The following is a 25,486-nucleotide window of genomic DNA, read 5'->3' on the forward strand; positions in this document are numbered from 1 at the left end:
CAAAGCTACCTGTAGAGACCCATGAACATGAGGGCCACCAGCCTGAGCAGCTGTGGGAGCAGTTGGAGAGCCAGCGAGTGAGTGTGGGAAAGAGCAACATAATGGAATTGGCAAACAAGGAAGATCAACCCCGTGGCTGGTTTGGGTTCAACTGGGGTTGTTTGGGGGTGTCTGGGAGGGCCAAGCAGGCTGTGCCAGGTGTCTGAGCAGCACGGAGAGAGGGTGAAGTCTGCTTTGGTAGAGCTTGGAGAGCTTCAGCAGGAGCGGCTGCGTTTGGCTATAACCTGTTTTCCACGGCAGGGAAACCAATGGTAATATATAAAACTGCCCTCTCCGCTACCTGTCGTTAACAGCTCGGTTGGATGTGGGTCTCCAAAAAACCTCACCTAGACATGGTTTCTCACTGCTTGTAATGAGCTCATTGTCAAATAAATTGTATAAAAGGCTTGCTCTCAGGAAAGATTTTGACACTGGGAATTGCAAAAGTCCGTATTTAAAAACAGCCGTCTCCTCCACCTCCGCTGCTGCCAGACTTCCCTGGCGTTTTGGTTGCCCCACACATTGCACCGAGTCACCGTTGATTTTCTGTCTTCTTTTGGCCCGTTCAGGCAGTAACACATCATCCACCGGCTATGCCGGGGCTCCGGCCTCCCACTGCCCCTCGTATCCCACCTGCCTCCACCGTGGCTGGTGTCCGTGGGCGGGAAGGAGAAGCCCCGGGCCTGGATGCCGGTTACGGGTGCCGTGGCCACCTGCTGGGGTGGCCGGAGGTGGGGCAGAAGGCAGCGGAGCTTTGTGCTCTTCTCCGCCACCGCGGGGGTGGAGGGGGCAGGGGGAGGTCGGTCAGACGCTGCCGACCCCACGGCGCGCGCGGCGTACCGGCCGTCGGGCTGTGACGGTGATGTGTGACCCGGGACGGACGCCCCCCGCCCCCGGTGCCAGGGTCCCCGCGCTGGGGCACACGGCTCTGCCCGCGGGGTCACTGCTCCCGCCGACCCGGCCCCTCCTCCCTCGCCGTGCCGGGGCGACGGCAGCGCGGGGGAGCGCGCGGCGGGGGCGGGAAGGGGGGGAACAGAGGGACGTATTCGGGGGCGAGGAGGAGCCTGAGCATTTTATGAATGGGCTCATATGACGTCAGCGGGGGCGGGAAGTGAGGCCCGGTCCCTCACCAATCCTGCGAGACCCCCGGGCGGCGGAACCAATCGGAGCGCGGCCGCTGGTTGACGGCCATCCCCGCCGACCAATGGCGGTAGGAGAGCGGGGCCGACCACGTGGGGCGCAGGGCCGCAAGTAGTACGGGGGCGTGTGGCCGCTCGCTCCCTGCCCCCCCCCCTCCCTTCCGGCGCGGCGGGAGCGTGGCGGGGCCGCGCGGCCCCAGGGCGGGCGGGGCCGGCCGCGTTGCCGGGTTACCAGGTGGCTGAGCGGTCCCTCAGCCAATGGCGGCCGAGCGGGGGCGGGCGCCGTGACGGCTGCGGGCCGGCGGTGGCCGGGAGGGCTCAGTTCGGCCGCGGCCGCCTCCGCAGCATGGTGGCTCCCGCCGCGCTCCCGGCCGCCGGCCTCCTCTACTGGCTGGGCGCGCTGGGCGCCCTCTCCGCGGCGGCGCTGGCTTCTTACCGCCTGCTGGCCGGTCTCCGCGTCTGGGTGCTGGGCAGCGGCGCCGCCGCCGTGGGGCCGGCGCTGGGCGCCTGGGCAGGTGAGTGCGCGTCCCGGCCGGCCGCGCCGCCCCCGCGATGGATACCTCCCCCCCCCCCCCCCACTTCTCTTCCCCCCCTCATTACCGGCCGGGGCCCCCCGGGGGAGCGCGACGGCGGGCGGGGAGGGGGGCGGGGGCGGAGAGCGGGCGGGCCCTCGGGGCGGCCGGGGGCGGCACCCCGCGGGCGGGCTGGCGGCAGCCGGGCCGGCCCGGGGCAGCGGCTTGAGGGGGCGGTGGGTAGCGCCGGGCGCGCCCCCGCGGAGTCGCGCTCGGGCTCCCGGCGAAAGTTGCGGGGGCCCGTCGGAGCGGGGCCGGAGGGAAACGCCGTGTGTGGGGACTTGCGCGGCCCGGCCCGGCCCGTCCGAACTTGGGCTCGGTCCGCCTTGGGGCGGGCAGCCCGGGCTCCGCGCTCCCGGGCAGCCGGTGTGCCCAGCGCGGCGGGCCGGTGCGCGCCCGCCCCCCTCCGTGCCGGCGCCTCGGCGCGCGCCGGCCTCGCACCTCATCGCTGACGTCACGTCAGCCCCGTCCCCGCCGCCCCCGGAGGAGCGGGCTCATCCCTCCGCCCGGCCGGCTCCGGCTCCCCGCGCCGGGGGAAGGGAAGGAAGAGCCGCGGTTGCCGCCGTACCGAGCAGCCCCGAGCCCCGGCGGCGGCAGGCTGGGGCGGAGCGGTGCCGTCCCGCGGGCCCGGCCCACAGCCGGTGTCCGGCCCGGCCTGCCCGCCGCCGGCCGCTCCGGAGCGGGAGGCCGTGTGGAAGTTGTGCCCGGCTTCCCTCTCCTCCTGTAGACCCCCCCCCCCTCCCCGTGGTGCCGGGAGGTGGGTGCCGGCAGCTCGGCGACCTTCAGAGAAGGGCTGCGGCACGAGTGGCCGTCCCCGGTGGAAGGGGTGGTGGTTTTAACTGGCATCCCAGAAATGCAGAAGCGCTGTGGAAGTATAGCGGAGGGTATTACCAGGAGACCGTCAGAGCTATGTGGTGCCAACTTTTCTCAGTTCTCCCGTTCCCAGTCACAGTCCCCGTGCTGGGGAAAGACCGCTTCTTCCATCTTGGTCTGACACTGCTACTGTGACTTTTAAGTAATGATGAGGAAGTAGAAGGGGTGTCTCTGCCAGTGTAATGGAGCAGGCCAAGAGAATTCTCAAATCCATCCCTGCCAAAGGCAGGGAAAGTCCTGTGTCTGGTTGGGACTGGGTACGGTGGACCGTAAAAACAATTGCAAGCTGTAAGAGCTGTGGGTTTGGGATGAGGTGATAGTTTAAAAGGCTGCAAAAAGGTACTTCCTTCCCTGGAGGGGTGTGGGAGGTCATCGGGTGCTTAGCCTCTGGAGCTGCTTCTGGGTGGCAGACCTGTAGGTACAGCAGCCCCACAACAAGCTGGTAGGTTGCAGGGCTCCTGAATGTGGTTCCTCACAACTTCAAGAGCCAACACAGAAATTGTATGTGAAGACACAGTTGGGTTATTGAACATCTGCTGGTGTGAGACACCAGTAAACCAGCAATGGTGCTGGCAGCGTATGCAATCCCAGAGCGTGTCATGTGTCCTGCATGCACAGGCTTGAAGTACAGCTGCAGTGCTTTGGACAAGTTATAGCATTACGTACAAATGATTAAGGCCCATGTCCTCCTTCTGGCTAAGGAAGCAGTATGCCTGTTAAAGATGTGGTTGGCACAGGAAACCCAAAGCCTCTTTGACTTTCTAATACTGGTTTTGAGTATATTACTACGTTATCAGTTGCCTGTTGACCTGTGGTGCATCACAGAAGTCTTGGTGGCCACTTTAGCTTGTTCTGTGTTGTTTCAAACATGGAAGTTTGCAGCGCTTGAGCCAAATGCCAGCTGGAATCGCAAACTGTAGACAACAGCTCTTTCCTTAGTCATGTCCTCGAACATCGGTGAATAGAGAACTGCGATGTGAATGTCCTCTGTCACTGTTCCATACAAACTTGGGAAACAGCAGGCCATTGTATGGGGCCAATGGCTGTTCACAAAAAATTTTCTTTCTCTATGCCACGATCTTAAAGGCACGGAGGAAGAGAAGGGTTGGCATACAGCTAAATTCCCCATGTTTATTACTCCTGCTCTGAAGTGGGAGCACTGCTGCAATGTCCAGGAGGATGGAGAAAGAGGTGCCTGAGAATTTGGACCTGAGCTGTCACTGTAGAAAGACACGTGGCCATCACCAGCTAGCTGTTCTATCTATGTCCTCTGCATGCTGCTGATGCAGGCGAGATGCAGCTTTACTGGGGCAGCTGCTGTAGTCTCCAGCTGCAATGAGGAGAGGTTTTTCTCAGTCTGAATAAGCGCTGGGGTGGTTTGGCCTGAAGTGCGTTGTGGCACCAGCAATAGGCTGGGGAGCCTCTCTGTTTTCTCTCTTCCTGGAAAGAAGGATGAAGGAAGGCACAGCTGCGGATATATTGGGTCACCTTGAGAATTAGCGAATTACTAAGTCATACTGTGGGAAGAAGTGCATTTCCCCCTCTCCTGGTCTTTTAAAAACCAATGGGTTTGATGCTAATTAGCTGCTGTGATTACTGTGACAATGCATTCTTTCTACTGCACAACTAGAAAGCAGCTTTACAAAAACTAGAAAGCCCTTACAAGCCCTTTTGTAAGGGCTCTTTACTGCCCTTTAATTCTTCTGCACGCCTGAAATTGAGTTGCAAATTCTTTCCTTGTTTCCTTAGTGGGTTTTTGGTTGCATATATGCACTTGCTTCTGTCTGCTCTTCCTGGTATTTGCTGGTATTTAGGAGGAGGAGGAACTATGTGAACTAGTAATGTGCTCTGAGAAAATTAGGTTTGTACTACTTTAAATAGCAGCTGGTTTGACAAAAAGTTAATTTTTCTATGGTCAAGCTATGTGTGAAGGTCTGTATGCAGGTTTTGTTTTTCTCTCCCCATAACTCGCATCTGGCTTGGTTTTGGCTACTGTGCAGTGATGGAGGTTGGGTGGATGTTGTCTCGGTGGGATTTCTGGGAGCGTCTTGGGAGAGAATGCAGTGAATATTCCTGGGTCAACTGCTCTATACCTTTAGTATGCCTCATAAATTGGTAACAGAAGACAAGAATAACAGGTCCCTTGCTTGGAAAACAGTTTAACTAAATAAACCACAGACTCGACAGGAGCAGAGCACCAAGGAATCATTCTGAAATCACCAAGAATACAGCAAAGATGTGGCTATTCCCCTGCCTTCCTCTAGACAGGCAGATCTATTGGCAGCGCTGGTAGTTGTGATCCGTAATGGTATTTCCTTAGGTTGGATGAGAGTGTCCCATCGATGGTGGTGGCAGGCAGCCACCTCTCTTCTCTGCCATTGACAGTTGGGTGTATTTTGGAGTGCAGAGTGTCTGCAGCAGGGAACCGTCTGCTGCTGCATAGCTCCCACTTGGAGAGTTGCCGTATCTCCTATTTTAGGAAGCCGCCTTTTTTTTCTGGAAAAGATGAAATAGTTTTTCTGCCCCTTCCCTTCAGTAACTTGGTGAAATGAAGTCAAAATCCTATGTTAATTCAGACTGGGGGGGACACCTCAGGAGGCCTCTAGTCCAACCTCCTGCTCAAAGCAGGATCAGCTGTGGTATCAGGCTTGTTTGGTGTATGCAAATAATCAATGTTGTATATTCAAAATACACTGGCACTACAAGTTGGAGTGATCTGATGCTCTAAAACTTCTAACATCTTGGTTGTGTTCGATACTTAAACTTTTCTTTTTTTCCTGGCTCAACATTGCAAACATTTTAATGAGAAATATTTTTTTTTCCAATTTGCTGTAGCTGAAGTGATGTGTTAACTGGAGACAAAGTTTATTTTGACTGTGTAATTGGCCATATGACATGCAAAGAAAAGTCCTGTTTTCTTTCAAGCCTCTCAGTGGTTTAGAAAAGCGTCCACTTCTTCCCCCAGTGCCTTTGATACAAGCGTGGTTGAATAATCGCACATTTAGTGATTGCAAAATGTTTGATAGTGATGATGCTTTCTCATGTGGTGAATACAGCTGTACAGTTGTATTGGGGCCAACAAACGTTTGTGAAGATGAGCTTGCCTTAATTAAGCTTCTTGGAGTTTATTCACTAACATGCAAAAATAACTAAATATGGGCAATTTGCTCTAGATTTCTTAAAAGGGAATCTGTAAGAGGTCATTAATCAGGATGGTGCTCTCAACTGCCTCTAACTTTCTGTAATTTGGTTTTAGACAAAAGCCCCTTATTCAAATTTAAACTGTTCTTTTCTTCATCAGGAGCAAAGCTGGGTGAACGCTCTCTGCCTGTTCTTGTTGGCTTCTTTTACTTAACGTGGACTACATTGAACTGTGCATAGTCCAGCATATAAACATGGTGATTTGTGTTATCATGGCCACTGAGGGAGGCATGAAAAATACATGTAACTGGGTACCTGAGCAGTGGAGTACATACGTATTGGTGTCTTTACGGTCAGGTCTTTCAAAAACTGATAATATGTGGGGTGATTCCTAAACTCTTATTGACTAGGAAGTTGGGGTAATAACAAGCTCTGAATCAGACCTTAACAATAATCTTATTAGATTAGTAAGATGTGAAGCTTATATGAAGAGGAAGAAGTGACAGGCTGGATTTTGTGCTTGTAAGTGGTTTGAGTTAGATTCCGTCTATAAGATTTTTTCCTGTTGTCCCTGGAAACAACATCTTATAAAACACACCCTGATCCTTATAAAGTTCTTGGGACAACCTTGATGAAATAAGTTGGATGATAAATGATTTTAATGACAATTTAAGAACCCCATACAAAGGACGTTTACTTTAGTGCTGACCAGGTGGTAACTTGTTGATAACTTTAAGCAGCTTTCACAAGCAACGTTGTTTTTCAGGCTCTGTAACATCAAGTGAAATAGTTGTTACTAGAAGGCTTTTTTGTTTTCTGCAAGTAAGTTTCAATCCCTGTTGCACCAGTGAGCGTCCTCTTGCTTTGCAGGTGTTTGGCAATGTGCAATGGTAGTTGACAGACCATGTCACAAATCACTGTTGTGGGTTAAAACAGCCTACTTAGTGCAGTGTGTGGTGAGGGTATAGTTAGTGGGGAAACAAAGGGAGTTTCAACCTCTCTTAGCACTGCTCTCTCTACGGGAATTGGGGAGTTGTGCAGAGCCTCTCCTCTCGTCTTCCCTGCACCCGAGTGCTCGGCTGGTGTGTGCAGAGCTTTTGGTTATCTCTGGTTCTTTAGCAGAATCGCTTATTCGGGGATTGATCATCTTCAGCACTTTGGGTCCATGCTGAGGATTCAATGGTCTTGTTCTCAACTCTGGGCACTGCACCAACACTGCTACTCTTGTATGAAATAAAGCATGGCACTCATCAACCCAAAAAATAATGTTAAGAACATGTGGAAATATGCCAGCTTGCTTATAACTCTTGATCATGATAGCTCAAGTCAAACTTGACGCCTGAACTTGGAGCATGTATTGTTTTCGTGTATGGCTATTTGCAAAGTGCTTCTGAAGGGTTACTGCACTGAAATGTGGCTCTGGGAAGGAGATGGTGCAAGTGTCCTAATCCTGTCTGGACTTCCTAGAAGTGCTGTGCTCCAGTGTTGTGGCTTTTTCTTTTCCCATTTACTATGTAACGTTTCCTATGTAACTATGTAATTTTTCTCCGGTTAAAATAAAATTAGCTGTCTTCCTTTAGTTGTCAATCCTGCTCACAGCTTTTCGTTTAGAAGACTTCTGTCGGTGTGTCCCTCCAGCCTGCTTGCTCTTGGCCTAAGCAAGTGCTGCTTTTCCAGAGCAACCCAGGAGAGGTGGGATCTCTGACCCTGTCCCTCTAGGCTCAGCAGCTCGTGTTGCATGGTACTTCAGTGGGCTGCAACTCCCTTTGACACCTCGCAGCTCTTAGTGAGTCAGGGAGGGTCTCTAGTATATTTTATGTAGCCAACTGCTACTAACATGTCCTAGAATCAGTTTTGCTTCCTGGACAATATAAAGAAGCGAACCATACTCTACCCTGTTTTCTACAACTTTGCTGTCTTACTGATTCTTGATTGCTTCTTTTAAGTGTTTTCCTTTGCACGCGATGTTACTGACTGTTTAAAATGTCTGCTTAGTAGGATTGCTCAACACTTGTTGCGTTAAACGCTCCTTCTTGCACAGTCGGGTCAGAAGAGAAGAGGGAGAGTAAATGCTTAGAGCCCAGAAATCCAGAGTCCCATCTCCAGTTCTGCTGTGTCCCTGCTGATGGGCTTCAGCACTTCACTTCTGGCTTGTGTTCAGCACCTGTTGAGACTAAACGTGTACGTGTGGGCACTACCAACCTCAGCATCAGCCAGGCTCGTGATCTCCAGCTCTAGAGTTTGATTCGGTGTGAAAACTTCCATTCTCCTGTTTATTTGATAAATGCTCTTCATTTTTCAAGTGAAATTCTGGGTGGAAGTGTTCAGTAACACAGAGCTAATGTCACTGGGGAACTTGAATCAAAATACGAACAGGCATTGCCATGTTTGGCTGCAGGAACAGATGTGCATGTGAAGGAGAGTTAAATGCTGTAGTATGGTCTTAAAAAAAAAAAAAGCTAATGGTGAGTGGAGGACACATGGTGTTAGCATTAAGGTGAAAGGAATACCCATTTCTGATAAGCAGCCTGAGAGAGAAATGATTGAAAATTTGTTATCCCAGGGGATGAATAGTTGTGTTATTTTAAGCTAGCTCATTCTCCCAGCCTTCTGTGTATTTTAAAGTAGGAACACTTGTAATGAAAACCTGTTACTTAAAACTAGGGAATTTATGCAAGGAAGTAATCTAGAGTAGTGTCTTGGTCCAGTTTCTTTATATTGCTTTTTTGGCCAGTGTACTTCCCTCCTCTTTGGGAAGGTTACCTGTGAAGCGCCCTGGTGAAAGTCAAGGAAAGGCCTTGTGTAGGAGTGAGGAGCACAGAAGCGTCCCAGCAAAGAAGCCCACCAGGAACTGCGCTGGTTGTTAGGGCCAGTTGGGTAAACGCACGCCTGTGTAAGGAACAAGTGAGCCAGCAGGAGGTCCGGAAGGTGTCAGGGCAGAGCTGAGAGTGGGGTTTGGGGAAAACTGCAGTAGTTTACCACCTGGGAATTATTTTTTGGTCGGTGAGTGAAACATGCTGCTGTTCTTGGTCATATGAATATTTTCATTCTTAATCTATAGGGTTGGGACAACCATCTCTGCTACAGAAGGGATAATAGTAAGAAAATATCTTTCCTAATTATTTTAAGAGAAATGCCAAATGTGATTCTTTAGGCTTGTATATGAACACAAATGTGGGATAAACAGTATAGCTAGTGGGTAAAGCATCTCATGTTGTGTTTGGCTTGCATGGTGTAATTGCTTGCCTAATTAGATTTAGGGTTGCTGCTTGTAACTTCAGATTACTTCTGTTGCTCACTTATTGGTAGGCTTTAGGAAACCTAGGTTCCTAGAGTAAAGCAAAACACTTTTCACGTTGAGTATGTTAATATCTGAAAATGCTAGAATTAGGGCTATTTGACTTCCTTCCCCTGTAGTACATTTAATTGCACAAAAGGATTCTACCTTAAATCTGCTATTTTTTGACTCCTGATTACTTAACCTTAATGTAGTATTTTTTTCCCAAATCTTGCAACTTCCCAGATTCCTGGAGTTGAAGTCTAGAGCAGTACACTATCACCCACTGGGTGAGTCATTAGCAGAACTGAAATCCCGATCCACAATATAAGCTTCTCCAGCTAGCACTGGAAAAGGGCTATGTGCAAAATTTCCTACTGAGCTTTTAATTTACTCCCCTCCCCTTGGCAACAGATGGTTACACTTAAAATCCTGGGGTTTGGTTGTAGGTTTTGAAAGAAACCTTTTGTGTAGCAGTTCTTAAAACTGGAGATGACATGTCCAGAAGCTGATCCTCAGGGAAAACAGTGCCTGTCCCTTTTGTTTCTTGTACTTCTTTTTCCATTTTCACGTCACCCTCCCTGCTTCTTTCTCTCCTGAGGGTTCTCTCTTGTGTTTCTCTTGTGACTCGGTTGCTTGTCCCAAAGAATGTAGGAGGCAGCTGCGTGGCTCAGTTTGAGGCATGGTCTGTGCTTGTGCAGTAGTTACTGTCCAGTTGACTGTACAGGATTTGGTTTTGGTTGCTTGGGTGTTTTGTTTTGTTTTTTTTTTCTACTTCCTTTCTATTTTTTCTTCTTAAGTAATTGTGAGCCACGGTGTCCTAGGAGGGTGCATCACATCAGTCATGCCAGTACCCAAGGGGCAGCTGCACTTCCGCTTCTTGAGGAGCTCTATACTTAGTGTACAAGGAAGAGCAGGGGTGAGGAACTCGGCTCTAGGGATGTTAATCACAAAGATTTTTCTAGAGGATTTCCATGTATGTTAGAAGACTACCACTGAAGCAAAAAGGGAGAAAAGCTGTAATGAGAGAAGGGGAACGGGAGGTGTGGGATAAGCTCAATGGGGCAAAGCTTTTTGTTGTTGAGGGGAAGAAATTGTTGTGCAGAGACTTCAGAGTCTGGTCTCCTTCCAAAGTCTCTAGTCCCTGCTTTTAGATGCAGAGGTTTGTGGAGGTGTGCAAGGATGCATGTAGGTATGGAAAGCAGAAGGCAGAGAACGATCTACAGTGTGGCTGCTGCTACCCAACCAACGCTTGCTTAGGCTTGCGCGCTGCTCTTCTCCATACTCAGCTTCACTACTGGGTCCTTGTTCCAACAAGTCCTAGTCTCTGTCCAGCCAAACTGTTGCTCCAAAACCCTTCCCTTATATCTCTTCTGAAGCCCCTGGTTGACCTGCTTCCCATGGGCTTCGACCCCTTTGCTTCCTTCCTTAGGGTTCTTATCCTGCCAGTAAAGGTGTTTCATCTATAAACTCGTTATTCGCTAATAGTTTTCACTTTTTTCTTCTTGAAGAGGTGTATATGCCCAGTATTCTTGGTGTCTGATTCCCATCTGCTGCAGGAGCTTTCCATCTCCAGAGTGCAACTGAGTAGAGGTGATTCAGCACAGCTCGTGAGTCAGATCTCTAACAGGAGGGAGAAGCAGCAAGCAGGAGAGGGGTAGGACAGTAAAGGATTCACAGTACTGGTAGAAAAAGCTGCTACCCTGTCAGTAATTGAACACGGGATTAGAGTTAGGGTTTCTTGATGTTTGTTCCTGCCCTCAGATGTCCTGCATGTCCAACCCAGTGTTTATCTGGCATGGCAGAAAGGAATGTGTGCTCTTATCAACTTAAAAGCAAGTTACCTGTCCCAATACAAACTCTTTACCTCAGTCTCTTTGTTCTGGTAGTCCTGATTCTGTCTTCAGATCAATGTCAAAAATTTTGGTGCACCACAGCTTTTGTATTGGTTCTAGATTCTGATCTGAGATCCTCAATTTGCTGGACTGGTTCTTCACCTTTGCTATTTTTTGCCAATTCTAACCGTGGTCTGGGTGTTCACTTCAACCTTCAGGGCCTTGTTCATGTTCCTGTGCACTGGAATTGGTTTACAGCCTCTCTCATGTGATGTCAGCATAGAAATGAGAGAGTTCATTGGTCACAAGACTTGAGTGTGTGGTTTTACATCATGGCTTTCTGATCTAATTTTTTGGTGTGGGGAGAGAAAGTGGTAGATGGAGTTCTGCTTTTCTCCTCCTTGTGCTGGCACTGGTGTTTGTCTTGATCTGCAGTGATCCAATTAAGGAATCTGCCCTGCAGAAAATTAGTCACTTTTGGCTATCTATGCTCCCTAGACTGCTTTGCTGTGGGTCAATTGAGTTCCAGTGCTGGTGCAACAGAAGGGAAACTCGGCAGTGCCATGAAACTGTATGTTGAGGATACAGTTAAGCTCAGTGGTCGTCTTGAGTTGGTCCAAGACCAGGCTGATGCCAAAATAATTGCTTCTGCTCTAGTCGCTGGCTGTGAGCTCTCGCTGCTTCCCTTATGTCACCCTCCCGTCAATGGATGTTTTGATGGTCTTTTGGTGGTTTGAGGTCTGCTCGCCACCACAGCTGGCAACTAACTCTGCAAGAAAGACCAACTGCGGGGCTAGCTGGGTCAGCTTGTTGGTTTGCCTGAAAAGCAATTGGTGAACAGCTGCTGGGGAAGCAGGTAGGAATGGATGTTTGGGTGACATCCTGCAGCTACGCTGGCGTAAACTGAGCCTAAAACTGCAGGAGGAGCCTGTTGTCACTTCTGTTGCTTGGCCCCGTCTTGATGGGCTATTCTAAAGAGTTGGTTGTTTGGTTCTGTGTAGGTCAAGGTGGGTGGCATGTATGCCGTCCTCTTGTGGGTATGTTGAGGGGCTTGTTTGAGTTGCAGAGTACAGTTTTGGAGATCCTTGCTAAAAAGCTCTAACAAGACCAGGGTAATGGTCTTGTGTTGATTTGCTAGTTATGGAATTAATTTTAAGAAAACTTTAAGCCACTCCTTACACAGTAGTTCTAGTACTCAGGCCTTTCTGTGGAGACTTATCCTTAGGGATAGACCAGTTGTATTTGGCTATATTTAAAACTCTAATTCTGGGAACTGAAATCTTGATGTTTTACAGTGTTTGAAAATGTGAGGGGGGTGGGAAATCTGTTCATTCGGAAGTTGGTTTTGACAAAACTTTCTTGGATTGCAAGGAAAGAGGTGGATTTTCAAGCTGCCAGCTATGCAGAATTGTGGTAGGATCTCATCCCAGCTGGATTCCTCACTTCGGTGCTGTGCTGGTTGTAGTTAAAATCAAAATGTAGAAGTTCTGATATGAAACATTGCCTTGCCAACACATGAAAAGAATGCATTTGTTCAGAGACATGTTAGTGTGACGTACCAGTATAGACTAGCTTGTTTCAGTCACTGTTAGTAAGCTTTGGATTGAAACCATGTCTCTTATAAACTAACCTAGAATTTGTCTCCTTGCAGCTTTGCTGGGTTTTTTTTTTTTTTTTTTTTTCCTCTCAAACTTACTTTCAGCACAAATTCTGTACAAATAGTGGAAGTGGATCTGCGTAAGAATATACTTTATACATGCACGTTGTTTTGAAATAGTCTTTTCTGTAGAAGTTGATTTATATTTTGATTTTTTTTTTTAAAGCCTTACTTTTGGGGGAATTAGTAGTATGGCATGCATCTAAGCAATGGATGCTGATCATAACTTTTAATGTTCATTCCTGTCCTGCATGTATTCTTACTGGCAGTGGATTTTCTGCAGTCTGAAGTTTTACCCTTACCCTTAAATCTTGGAGCAGTAATATGGGTGGTATTTTTTATTTTCTTTAAGGTGTCTTGGTAACTTCTGAAGCAAGCCACTTCCACAGTGGCCGTTTTCATTGTGAGTGATGTTCCTAAATTCAGTAGTGCATTAGTTTGCGGGTGGGGTGGGCTGCTCAGCCTCTAACAGTGACCTGACCAGGCTGTGCTGTGTCCCAGTTGGCCCGTATTCAGAGGGCTGATGTCTATGTACGTGTCCTGTTGCTTTTGGGACAGCAGTTCATTGGTGAGGTGGCACTGGCTGTCTGACCATGCTGTAGGAAAGGTTTGTGGGACCTGAAGGAGAGCAGCAGAAAGGAGAATTGCTGGAACAGTTCCTGCTGGCAGTGGGGGAGCTTTGTGTTGTTTTGAGGGGGTCTCTTGAGAAAGATAATAAAGCTGTTTTGGCAGGCTGGTTCTGGCCAATGGATTAAAAGTACCAAGATCAGTCTATGGTGAGGGGGTAAGGGTAACCTCCTTTGCTCTTCCTACTCTCTGACTTCTAAAGGAGGGTTTTCTCTTCGACCAGAAAGAGAAGCTCAATAGCAGGTCCCCAGTCCCACTCAGAGAGGATTGGGGGGAGCACTACTGGAAACCTTTTCTGTTTGTTCCTCTAGTGAAAGCTGTAAACCTTTGCACATCAAAAAGTCTGTGAAGTTGGAACAGGAGAGCTGCAAGGATGGGATGTCAAAAAGAGGGGAGAGCAGCAAATAGAAAAAGAGGGATGGGGCAGGAGGTTGATGAAGTCAAACAGGGAGCCAGAGGGGTGCAGCCTATTGTGGGTGCTGCTTTCCAGAGCATCCAGGCAGTTGGTGGATGTTGTTCTCCCTTTATAGCATTACATCTCTGAACAAAGGGTGTTGCTGGAAATTCCTCTGAGCTTCCTTTTTTTTCCTGAGCCATGGTGGGTCAGCTTGCTTGGGACAAGCTGAAGAGCCCTGTCACCACATACTTGAGCAGAGGATTCTCTAAATGAAAAGTGCATTGGGGAGGTTGCAAGGAGGACCTTGGAAGGAGGTTGTGGTGGAGCTTGATGGGGGGTGCTGTGCTGCATTCTTGGTGTAAGTATCCATAGAAATCTCCACCTTGCCAGGAACAGGGTATCTGTTGAGGACGTGGTGAATAGTGCTGTGTCTGTGTTCTCTGATGGAGCCAGAGCTCAGCAGGACCTGAAATTCATGTGGAGTGAGGGCTGGCCCTGGGGATCCTCCCCTCTGCTGGGGTTGTGTGCCCTGCTGCCTGGGGTATGGGACAGGCGGCACGTAGGGCTGTTGGCATCAACTCAAGGGTGAAAGGGGCTGGAGAGGCTGGAGCGCCTCTCATATGAACACAGTCTGAGAGACTTGGGGTTGGTCAGCCTGGAGAAGGCTGCAGGGAGACCTTACAGCAGCTTTCCAGTACCTAAAGGGGGCCTACAGGAAAGCTAGAGAGAGACTTTACAAGGGCATGTAGCGATAGGACGAGGGGCAATGGGTTCAAACTGGAACAGTGTAGATTTAGAACAGATATTGGGAAGAAATTTTTCACTCTGAGGGTGGTGAGGCACTGGAACGGGTTGCCTAGAGAAATTGTGGATGCCCTATCCCTGGAAGTGTTCAAGGGCAGGTTGGACAGGGCTTTGAGCAGCCTGGTCTAGTGGAAGGTGTCCCTGCCCATGGCAGGGAGGTTGGAACTCGATGATCTTCAAGGCCCCTTCCAATCTAAACCATTCTATGATTCTGTGAAAGCTCTCCTGGATCTTCTTTGAAAGGCAGCTGGGGACACTTGTGGGGCAGGCCGGTGAGGTGCAGGAGGCACTCTCAGTGGTGTCGCTGCTGCTGCTGCAGCTGAGCATGGTGAAGAAAGTGCTGGTAGCTCCAAGCTGGTCCTGCTGGAAGCCAGGCTCCCTGGAGGTGCCAGCCACTGGCCTGGAGCGGGGCTCCAGCGCCTCGATAATGCGTGTTTTTAGTGTCAGAGTATTGATCGCGCTGTCTGCCGTGACGTGGGCGTACTGGGATGGATGTGTGAGGATGAAAGGTGCTCCTCGCACCTGTTGGTCGAACCCTGGCCCTCCCGTGGGACTCGCAGGCCGAACTGCCCCTTCCCGCTGGCTGCCCCTGCCGCTCTCCTGGCGGGGCGGCAAGGCCCGGGGCAGAGGCATCACGCGTGGGCGCGGGGAAATGGCCGCACGGGGGAGGGGGGGTGGCCGGGCTCGCTCCGTCTGTCCGTCCGTCCGTCCTCCCTTGTTGCCGCCCCGCCGCGGCGCCGCAGCGCCCCCTGCCGGCCCCGCCCGGCGGCCGCGGCGGGCGGGGGAGGGCCGCGGGTGGGTGTTCGGCGCCGTCGGTCAGAGCCGGTGCCGCCGCCCCGCCGCGCCTCTCGGCGGGAGCCGGCCTGGCTGCCCGCTGGCTCCGGTGGGCGGCGGGGGAAGCCCGCCCCGCTCCCGGGGGATCCGCTCGCCGCGGGTGAAGGCCGCCCCCGCCAAGGGTTAACGCCGCTTCACCTCAGCCGCCCCGGCCGCGCCGGGAGGGGGGAGGAGGAGGAGGAGTGCCGTCACTGCGGCGGCTCCCGCGCCCGTTACCTAACCGGTGACATAACGCGCTCCCTCCGCTCCGCTTACGAAACGCCCGGGGCCAGCGCTGGGGCAGGGTCGCGGGCCCTTTTGAGCCCGGCCCGTGGTGCCACCGCCTTCCCCGCTGCCGGTTTCCCGTTACCCGCGGGGTGCCCTCCCTCCCTGCCGGCCCGCCCCGAGGGGCTGCGGGCCGCCCCGTCCGTTGGCGTTGTTCTCCTCCCGAAGTTTCACGAACAGTTGTCGGGGAGCCGCGTGGGTTGTGAATGGAGGGCGCCCGCCGCGATGAATGGGAGAGGGGCGCCATTCATCCGTGGGACTCGACAGCCCGGGCCGTGCCTGGATGTGACCGGGCTGGGAGGGGGTGGGGGGGTCCGCAGCCGCCTCGCGTGACGGGGACACTGGCTGGTCCGCGTGCGGAGGGATTGGGGGAGCGTGGGGGGGAGATTGTGGGGGGGGGGGGGCGCGGAACGCAGCCTGCGGTGCCCACGGGCGCTTCCTCCGCCCCCCTCTGCTCTGCCGGGGGGGGGAGAGAGAGAGTGCACCGAATCAATTGCGGCTGAAGCGTTTAAGGGAGGCTGGACGCGAGCCGCCTTTCCATAGGAAAACCTGGGGAGTTTTCCACCGGGGAAAATACTGCAAGTTTTCAAGGGCTCGCAGTGAAATGCAGAAGGCATCAGCGGCCGTTTCTTTATTTAGAAACGGGAAGGGAAAGGCAGCGCTGCCGGAGCTTTTCCTTCAATCTCTAACGCAAACACCTAGTGCAAAACTGTGCCGATGCAAATGAAACAGTCAAGGATTTCTAAATCGCGTTAACATAAGAGTCTTCCCTAATGCTCGATGGTAATTTGTTGAGGGCATTTCTCGTGAGACAACTGTAACCTTCCAAATTGATTAACTTGGGTGTGTTAACATCATTCACCCCCCCACCCCACCCCCCCGGATAGAAATACTCAATTAAAGCAAATGTAATTAAAAGCGTGGGATGGAAAAGGGACCTCTGTGGAACAATAATTACCAAATATTCTCATTTTGGCTAAAACAATAGATCTATATTTAGGGCCAAAAAAATACAGACTACTCTTCAGATTTGATCGGTTTCTAGCACTGCATCGTTGTCTGTCAGCTCTAAGCGACCCCCTTTTTATGAATGGTCGGTTTTGCTCAATTGAAGGGACTGGTCTGCTCCTCTGTTCCTTCTTAAAGTCTGCGGGCTAGAGGGTGCTGCTGAGCACTTGAGTGATCTTCCTGACAATGCGGAGAAGACAGACTTTTTCCAAAGGTGTGGTTTGAGCTTGTTTAAGCTTCGGTTCGAGAGCTGCAGTGCACAAAAGCAAGATAATCAGATGACTTCTAATTTAAACAAAATTGTGCTCATGTGTCTGTTTCTAGTGCATAGGCCAGAATGTAAAATGCAGACTTTAAACAAAATATTGTAGAGTACCTCCCGCTTGTTGATGGCAGGGTATCTTTTGAAGATAGGTTTGATGGCTTTTCGGCAACTTTAGACTTTGTCTTTTTTTTTTTTTTTTTTTTGTATGAACTGTCTATTTGAATAGATTGCTCCTCATCTTAATTGGGTAACTCCAGAAATGTAAATTCTTCTTGTGCTACTTTTCTAGGTTTTTAAGAGTTGCCTTTATAGCATCTCTGCAACTGAATAAAGACTTGGCAGTTACATCAGCTTTTATCTGTGCTTGTCTTTGCATCTTTTTAACAGCACATTATCTACTAAATATACTCCTAAAGCCATCTTTGTCTATGACAATGCAGGAGAAGCTATTTCTACTACAACTGAGAGGGCTCTGATTTTAACAGAAATAGTGGTCTTATTTAGAGTGAGAGGTTATAAAAGGTTTAGAGCTATTCCTAACATAACATAAACATGCTCACCAGCTTGTGGTCGATCTTGGAGTGCACACAATCATGCTTGAACCTGTGAGAGGGGACACCCTGAGGGGTGTTTTCTTCTCTCCCCAGAAGTGCCACTTTAGCAGTTGGTTTGAGCAAGATTGCACAGATACTTCATCTCAAACGAGCGAGGGGGGAGGGAGGGAGAGTCATATTTGATGTTGTTTTGTGTCTTGCGTAGCAACAGGCAGCTTAAATGGTCTAGTCCACCTTTTTTTTTAGTACTTGGAAACTGAAGATTTGGGTGACCTGGAATTTTTGATCTTTCTATTTGGTCGGAATAGAAGCATAACCTTTTACTAGAAGATACAACAGTATCTCTAAACAAGAAGATATTACTCCTTACTTAATGTATACTACTTTAAGAAGCAATCTAGGCTAATTAGTGTTCTAAACTCCTCAATTTTGTTACCTAATTTAAGTGCTGGAGACTTTCACCTGTAGTGGTCACATTAGTTTCAGTTTACATTTCCCCTGAACAAGCTGCACACAGTTGTAATAAGGATGTGGTAGACTGACCTGCTCACTTACAACTGTGAATGTCCTACAGTCCCGTACTACTGCAGCCTCACGCGGGGAGCAGCGGGCTCGGTGAATGGGAGCCGCTCTTCCAGGCTCTCATGACACGGGTGAATGTTTCTCACCTCTATGTCTAGCAGGACACATCTTAGGTTGCTGCTGTGCTCTTCTTTCGTTACACTAAAGCCACCAGGAACTGGCTATGGCAACTGGCGCGGTCTCCCGGCTTGTCATCGCTCCTGTGGCACAGGAGTGAAGCAGACATACGTTTGTAGTCTTGCTTCCTGCTATATAGATGTTAAAGGGCCTGAGCTTGCTTTCCGCAGTTGTCATCCTCCTGCCTACCTTCACAAGGGCTTGCAAAATTTCCTGCGTGACGCTCCCCATACTTCTGTTCTGGAGCTTCGGATATGGAAGTGTCTGTGCTTCAACTTCCCTACTTTTCGGCAGGTTACATGGTTTGGGCATGAGTCTTGTTGCCACTTCAGCTGTTCTGCAGAATCTTTATTTTCATACCTCTATGTCCCTAGAGCAAATGCTAACTTCTCAGTGTACAGCTTGTTTTAATGTTGCTTCTAGCCAAAATGAATAAAATATCACCGGGTGTCTTCCTGCCTCAATTTCTGTTCTACTTCTGAGCAGTCAAGATCTCTAAGAGAGTTTAATTCCCTGTTCTGTATATAGCTACTGAATGAAATCTCTCCAAGTCTCGCTGCTTTGCAGCTGGATTCCTTTTTCCCCAGACAGGCTGCGGCTGTTACAAATTCTACCTACATCGGCTTCCCCACGCTTGTGTTGGAGGGGGAGGAAGTAAATATATTATGTGGGTGGTGGGGAGGCAGAACTTGAGTGCTCCGAACAAGTAGTAAAGAGTTGCCAAGCTTTTCTACTTCTGTTTTTCTTGCGTGGTACGTGACGTGATGAGAACTCATGAAGAGGGAAAGATCTTGGAAACATCCTAAAAAAAGCAAATGCTTTTGCTGTGCTCAGATCCATCTTTACACCTGCTCTCTCCTGATTCATTATGCACTGTAGGAGCTGAGGTGTAAAACTTGAAACAAATGCTAATGCTGCTAATGCGAACTGCAGGCTGTGCAAACTGGCCTGTGAAGTAAGATGCGAATTGACTCGTACTTAAGTTGGTTTTTGTTTTATGGCTGCTTAAAAGTATATCTAAGCCTGGAACATAATCACGATGTTAATGTAAATAGATCATGAGAGCAAAGGTCTGGAAATACAAAACCAGCAAAACCCAAGCTGAATGTGAGTTGTTATACATACATCATACACGCAGGGGAGTTCCTCCTGAGCCCTAAATGCTGACCATGACTGATAAATGGATGGTCTGAAATAGTATGTAAGAGCTGCTATATATACCCTGCATCTGTTAAGCAAAGGAATTGAACTCTGCACAGCAGCAGATTTGGCTCATGGATGTATTAATATATTGTGTCCACGACCACACATTCAAAACAGTAAGTGTATTTTTTTTTTTTTATGGCCCTCGCGTGTCTTCCTCCCCCATAGGCCCCTAGAGATAAGTCAATCAAAAGTAGTTTTCCTTTGGTAGTTCTGGCTTCAGGAATACCTCTGTTTATTTTTGGGGAGGGGGTAGGTGGAATTTGAATTTATAAGGGGTCAGTGGAAAACTTAACAGTAAGCTTGAATCTGTTACATGGAGGTCCACATGGCTATTGCAAAACCTAAAGGGTCCACAGATCCAAAGGGCTGAAAAATCCCTATTCTGTTTTAAAAAGAACTTTTAAAAGCCCTAGAATCTCTAGAACTCTTCCCGGTTTTAGAATTTTTAGCTGTTGAAACAGTCACATAGCAGAAATGTGTCTTAACAGTTGTCAGTTACGCATAAGAACTTTTTAATAGATCTCCAAGAATGGAAATAGCATTGGGAAGGATTAGATGTTGTATTAGCTTTGTGGGTTTTTTCAAAGTCTTCACAGAAATTCAGCAAGAAAACCAAGCTGCTTCGTATTTCAATAGAAAATCAAGAGGTCAGAAAATCCCTATACAGTGTTTTGTAACTTCCTTGTCATATACAGTGCAGGGCAGGTGTATTTGCTGATGGGTGCGTATATGCACTTTTTCTCTTCATGTGTGAAATCATCTTCTTGGAAGATACAACTTTAAAAAGGGTGACATCTGTGGGTAATGTGCTGGTGCAGAGAATGGGAAGGTTACAATGCAGGGTTGTTGGGTATCTCGTAACATGTTTTAATATGGCTTGGGCTCTTAAATGAAAGGTTCTGGGAGAGCCCTTGCAGCTATTGCATCACTTGCCAAAAATAGCATCTTTACTGCATAAGGCAGCCTGTCTGCAGTGTGGGTAGGCTTGAGAAATTAGTGCTTCTTGTGAATGATGTTCAGTCATTTTTGCTTCTCAGTTAAGCAGGTTTTTAGTCTAAATTTTGAGGCAGATTGAAGTAAAAGGTTTTATTTTCTGTCTCTGGGGGTGGGGTGAGTTTGAAAATAGCAGCGTCCAGTTCTGTCTGCAGCATGATTCTAAAAATACATTTTTTAAGCTTACTGAAATTACAATTTGAAGACACTGATAAATATGTTCTTATATTGTAATTGTCTGGGGAAGGGAAGAAAAAAAAATTGCTTTGTGCAGCATGAGGTAGTCTGCTGTTCTCATCAATCACTTAAAATTTAGGAGTGTTTTTTATAAATTGCAGGTATACAATGCAAGCAAAGCATAGTGCTAATCTAAATTCTTATTAAAAAAAAAAAACAAACCACAACCCCCCAATCCCTTCCCTTGAAAACAGAAGGTATGTTCAACAGTGGTTTTGTTTTTTTTTTTTTTTCCCCCCTTTTCTTGTTCTGAAATCTTAGTCAAGATGTACCAGCAAGGGAGTGTGTTTGTATTCCAGTGGTGTTGCTGAGCCAGACAGGTCTGCAGCACAGCATTTTATTTTTAGACTCTAGGTTGCCATTTTTATCCTGTAAAAAATATTCATCAGCGTCTGGGTGACAGGCCATCAGTTTTTATAAATGTGTCAGACCACGTTTTTTCCACTTCTCTTTCTCCTTCTCCTTTTATGTCCTGCTGTATACATTTATTTTTGGGGGGAAAGGGAGAGGGGGCACGAGGGTGCAGATTTTAATTCATGCATTAGATTTTTTTTTTTTTTTTTCCAATTCACAGATCTTTAGCGTCACACAGTTCATTCATCTTCTGTACTCGGCTGCTTACGCAGCTTTGCTTATTGTCTGCAATGGGTGAACTGCTCCGGTGCACCGAGCTGAAGGCAGGGGAAGGGGCCACGCGGGGTTGCCGCTGGACCAGTTGCCTCAGCTGCCCTCTCGCTGCTCGCCCCCAAAATACCCTGATGCGGCAGTGCTCTTGAGAAGGAGTTTCCTGTATGGTTTCGGGGTACTTGTCAGGTATAAAATTACTTCCCAGAGAAGCTATTGAAGATCACTTTCCAATAAATTTATATAGGTCAGCTGACTTCTAAAAATAGAAGCAGGGAGATCTCTTCTTCGTGTTGAGAAGTGGCTATTGCATGGCAGCAGGGGTTCCAAGCAAAGCAGTTTTAGGATTGTAAGGCGGTAACTCGCATTAAGCGTGAATCTATAGCACAAATTTCTCTTCATGGCAGGAGTGCCACGTGTTACAGTTGCTTTTGAGGGTGCTGGACTTCTGCCTGTACCTCCATAATGCAGCTGCCCTCTATATGTATGGAAGCCTGAGGCTCTTGTGAAGAGTTGCTCCTTGAGTCTTTGGGGAACCATCTAGGTTGGGAGGGAACTCAGCATGGACTGCTGTCGCCAGGTACTGCTGCTGGCGCCTTCCTTTTTTCCCTGAACCCAAACATGGGGGTCTTGCTGTAGCAGCAGTAGGAGCTTGCTTTTGAGTGACTCTTAGCTGCTTTTGCTGGTGTTGGGGAACAGTCATTGCTTGTGAGAGGTGGCAACCAGGAGCAGCTTGCTTCTGGAGCTGAGTTAGCTCAGGCCCAAGGGGCACCTGCCTAGGAGGGCGATGGGTCGCATAATGGTCCAGCTGTGTACTTAGGTTTTACCTGAATGATGGGACACATAGCATCTCACGTGCTGGAAGAGGACTGAGAGAAACAAGTGTAAATGGTGCAACTACTCTGTCAGTAGCCGAAGGTTTGAGTCAACTCTGTCCTGAGTAGCTTTGGTTTATTTATAATTTTAAAAACTTTTGAAGTCTTGGGAGTCCTAGTACGCAAGATGGCTCGTTGGTAAGTAATGGTAGGTATTCACAAATGTAAGAGCAATAAAATGATTAGGATGGTTGGTCACTGATTCTTTTGGGGTTAGAAGTGGAGATTCAGTATGCTTAGATTGTATATACACACGTGTTAAGTCATCTTTAAGGAGGGGGGAAAAATGGATTGGATTTTGATCTTATTTGGTGAGGCACTGTAGATTGAGACCTTCCTAAGGAGGGCTCTCGGGTACAATCGTGTACCCTTTGTGTATGGGAATATACTATAATGAGCTTTACTAGTAACCTCTATAAGTGTATATAATTAAAAAGTAGCTTATCGAAGATACGCTTTATCAGTCGTATTTTTCCTGCAGGAGATGATGTAACGCTATGCCTTTCTCAGGGTTAAAACTTGTTTTTCCTTCTACACAGATAGGTAGCTGTCCTGATTTATAACATTCCTTCCTAAAAATGGAACATTTTCATTTTTGCATATTAGGGTTTGTAAACCCTAGGAAAGTGGCCTTGTGTGGGGAAAAAAGTACAGCGGGAGGTGGTATTCCAGAAGAAATTAAGTAACCCATGTATTTCAGTTTTTTGACCTGTTTTGACTGTGATGAGTTTGAAAGCATATTGTAAATAAGAGGTTAAGGATTGGAGGCTGGACCTAAAATGGTTTACTGTTGTGATATCCAGGTTGGATAAATTTTACAGGAGAAAACAGGTAAAGCAGAAACGTGCTGGTGACTGCATGAAGTGAGCACAGGTCTGGAGTGGCTGGTCTGAGCCGGAGCGAAGAGGCTTGTCCACTTGTGAGTCTGCTCCTGTGCAGCCTCCCGTGTCCTTTCAGCAAATAGGCACAACAGTGGCCAAGTTCATCTGTGCAGACCTAGGTTAGCTAGAACAGTAAGCCCTGTTCTGTTCAGAAAAAAACAAAAAAGCCAAGGAGTGCAGTGTGGGTATGTGGTTCCAAAACAGCCAGCCTGCACCTAGGTGGGGTATTGGTACCAATTTGGCAGCAAGTAGGGTGAACCCAGCTTGGCTCCCACCAAGACTATGTTGGCTATCTGCTTTCTTTCCCAGGGGCTGTGCGGCAAGGAGGTTTGTTGCTTGGGTGCAGCGCTGGGTGAATGCACAAGTCCAAGCTGTTCCTCAGCTCTCCAGGAGGCTGAAAGGCTCCATATGGGGGCACCCAGTGATTCTGCGGGAGATGACTTGGGTCTGGATGGGCTCATGAGCTGAAAGCTGTCAGGCTGTGTTATGTGAGAGTATACCCGTGAGAGTATCTGTAGCGTGCACTCTTCTCAAGAGACCATCTACCCAGAGAATGTTTTGTCTTGGGCACGGTGATCCTTGCTCCAGACTTAGATGCTGCAAATGTCTATTGTCTTTGGCAAAAACCAGGGTGCTGATGAGGGTGGTGAAGAAATGTCCGAGCAGTTTTGTGGCTTGGGGTCCGCTGGAGTTGGAAGTTAAGAAGAAAAATCAGTTTCTACAAGTGTCAGTTTTCGTAGTCTCTCTGTGTTTCTCAGTTTGTCTATTTTTGGTGTATAGTTGATGCACTGAAATTCTACTCCGTAACGTGCATTCAAAATGAAGATTTTTAATTCTGGAGCTAGGGAAGGAGCATGATTTTTCTAATAGATAGAATATATTTAGATCATTTTGGTATTTTAAGTGTACTTAATTTTTTAATTCATTTGCCCTTTGCAAACCTGTAGTCCAAAGAGATTCTCAGAGGCTCCCATCAAAGGGTTGCCTGAATGTCTAATCTTAGAAATTTTGTTATATGCATTAGATTTACCTGTTTAATAAGTATATAAAATAACTTGAAAATCCACAACTTTCTAATTTAAAGGACAGAGAGAAAGTTAAGCAAAGTGATCAGCATCATTGCTTGCTGTGATCAGGAGATGGTGGAGAAAGTACCAAATCCCAAACTAGCGGATCAGTTTCAAACAGAACAGGAGGAGATGATGCTGTCCCGTGCAGGATGCAGTTCAGCTGCGTAGCTTCCTGTTAGTCTATATTAGATGCTAATTGTTTACATGGATTAAAAAAAAAAAAAATACTGTAAAGGATCTTGATAGCTTTTTCTTTTGTGAATTTGTCCAAAGTCACCAGCTGTAGTCCACCAAATCGCAGAGCTGCAAGCTGGAGACAGGAAGAGTATTCTGGAGAGGTATCACAATGCACTTGGCTGCTTCTTAAATTCTCCCCTCAGTCCCTATTACTGACCACTGCCAGAGACCAACTCTTGTGTTAACTGGATCTTTCTTTTGAGCTGGATTGTCTATTCTTGTGATAAAACTGTTATACTATGAGAGAGCTTGTCTACACTATGTTTTTTTCCCTTGCTTCCAATATAGATAGTTGGATATGTGCAAATGAAGGGATCAGATGAATGATGACAGGATGTGTTTATGAAGTTACATGTGTGTTTTGTTTTTTTTTTCTAATGACCTGATGCCATGCCAGTACTGAATGATGCATTATGCTCGAAATGTACCCAAACCTTTGTTTAAAGATTTCTTCAAGACTTTGTGTTTTGTATGATTCTCAATAGTTCAGGTCCTAATCATGAATCTGTGAAAGATCAACCAATGTTTCAAAGGTGTAGAGAAAAGGTTGTATTTAGCACTGCATTCTGGGGTCTCTTGGCACGTACAGCAAAAAATGATGGAATTTCATGCCCAGAGGCTGATCTTAAAAAGCTGTTACAAGCTGTTGCTTCTTTTCATGTCCAAATTTTTTTGGCGACTGGTGTCCTCACTTTGAATGTGGAGGTGCTTGAGCAAGATGATTGAGTTATTGCTGGCACAACAGGGGGTTCCAGAAGGAATCCCTTCCCAGTTCAGATCCTCTTCATGAAACCAGTCTCTGTTCTGTTAGGACCACTGTGCGTTTGTCTCTCATATCTCTAGCTGCAACTCTTTCATGAAGAGATGAGCAGAGACACTCTGGAAGTCAAATTGTGTGTTGAGATGGGGAGGGGAGAAAAAAAGGAGAATTTCTCTGACAATCTGAGGAAGCCTAGAAGCGTGCGATTAATAGAATGTATCAAAAACAATCAACAAATTAGTCAGGCTTACTTTGCTTCTCATTTCCTTCTGATCCATTCAATGGATAGTAATGAACAGATTCTTGTTCCAAGTTTGTTAACTCTGGAAACAGAACTACGTCTGTCTTGTCCTGCACTACTGTCTTGCATCTCAGAGCTCCTCCAGCAAGTCAGGTTCCTTATCCTTACTGTGCTCTTCAGAGTCATGAACAACTTTTTTCTCCTTTGAGATACCCTGATTTCCAGTCTTAATTGTGACCAGCTATATTTTCTTCCCAGTGTTAACCTGAGCTTTTCCTTTTCTGGTGGTTACACTACATGACCTTACAAAGAGCAAACAAAACTTTTAAACTCATCTCCCAAACGAGGTAATTCTTAATCATCTTAGCAGCCCTTTT

General features: G+C 48.0%; 1 protein-coding gene across 1 annotated transcript in view; it reads left to right on the plus strand.

Moving 5' to 3' along the window:
• Window positions 1-1,243: 1,243 nt before the first annotated feature.
• Window positions 1,244-25,486, plus strand: part of HSD17B12 (hydroxysteroid 17-beta dehydrogenase 12) — a gene marked incomplete at its 5' end in the record, with an annotated part of 92,688 nt that continues 68,445 nt past the window's right edge. Inside the window, 3 exon segments of the mRNA XM_082485290.1 lie at window positions 1,244-1,282; window positions 1,284-1,325; window positions 1,327-1,693. Of these exon segments, the coding sequence (XP_082341416.1) occupies window positions 1,244-1,282; window positions 1,284-1,325; window positions 1,327-1,693 (448 nt within the window).

Source organism: Vanellus vanellus (genome assembly GCF_965231255.1).
Source record: "Vanellus vanellus genome assembly, chromosome: 6".
Classification (NCBI taxonomy): Eukaryota; Metazoa; Chordata; class Aves; order Charadriiformes; family Charadriidae; genus Vanellus; species Vanellus vanellus.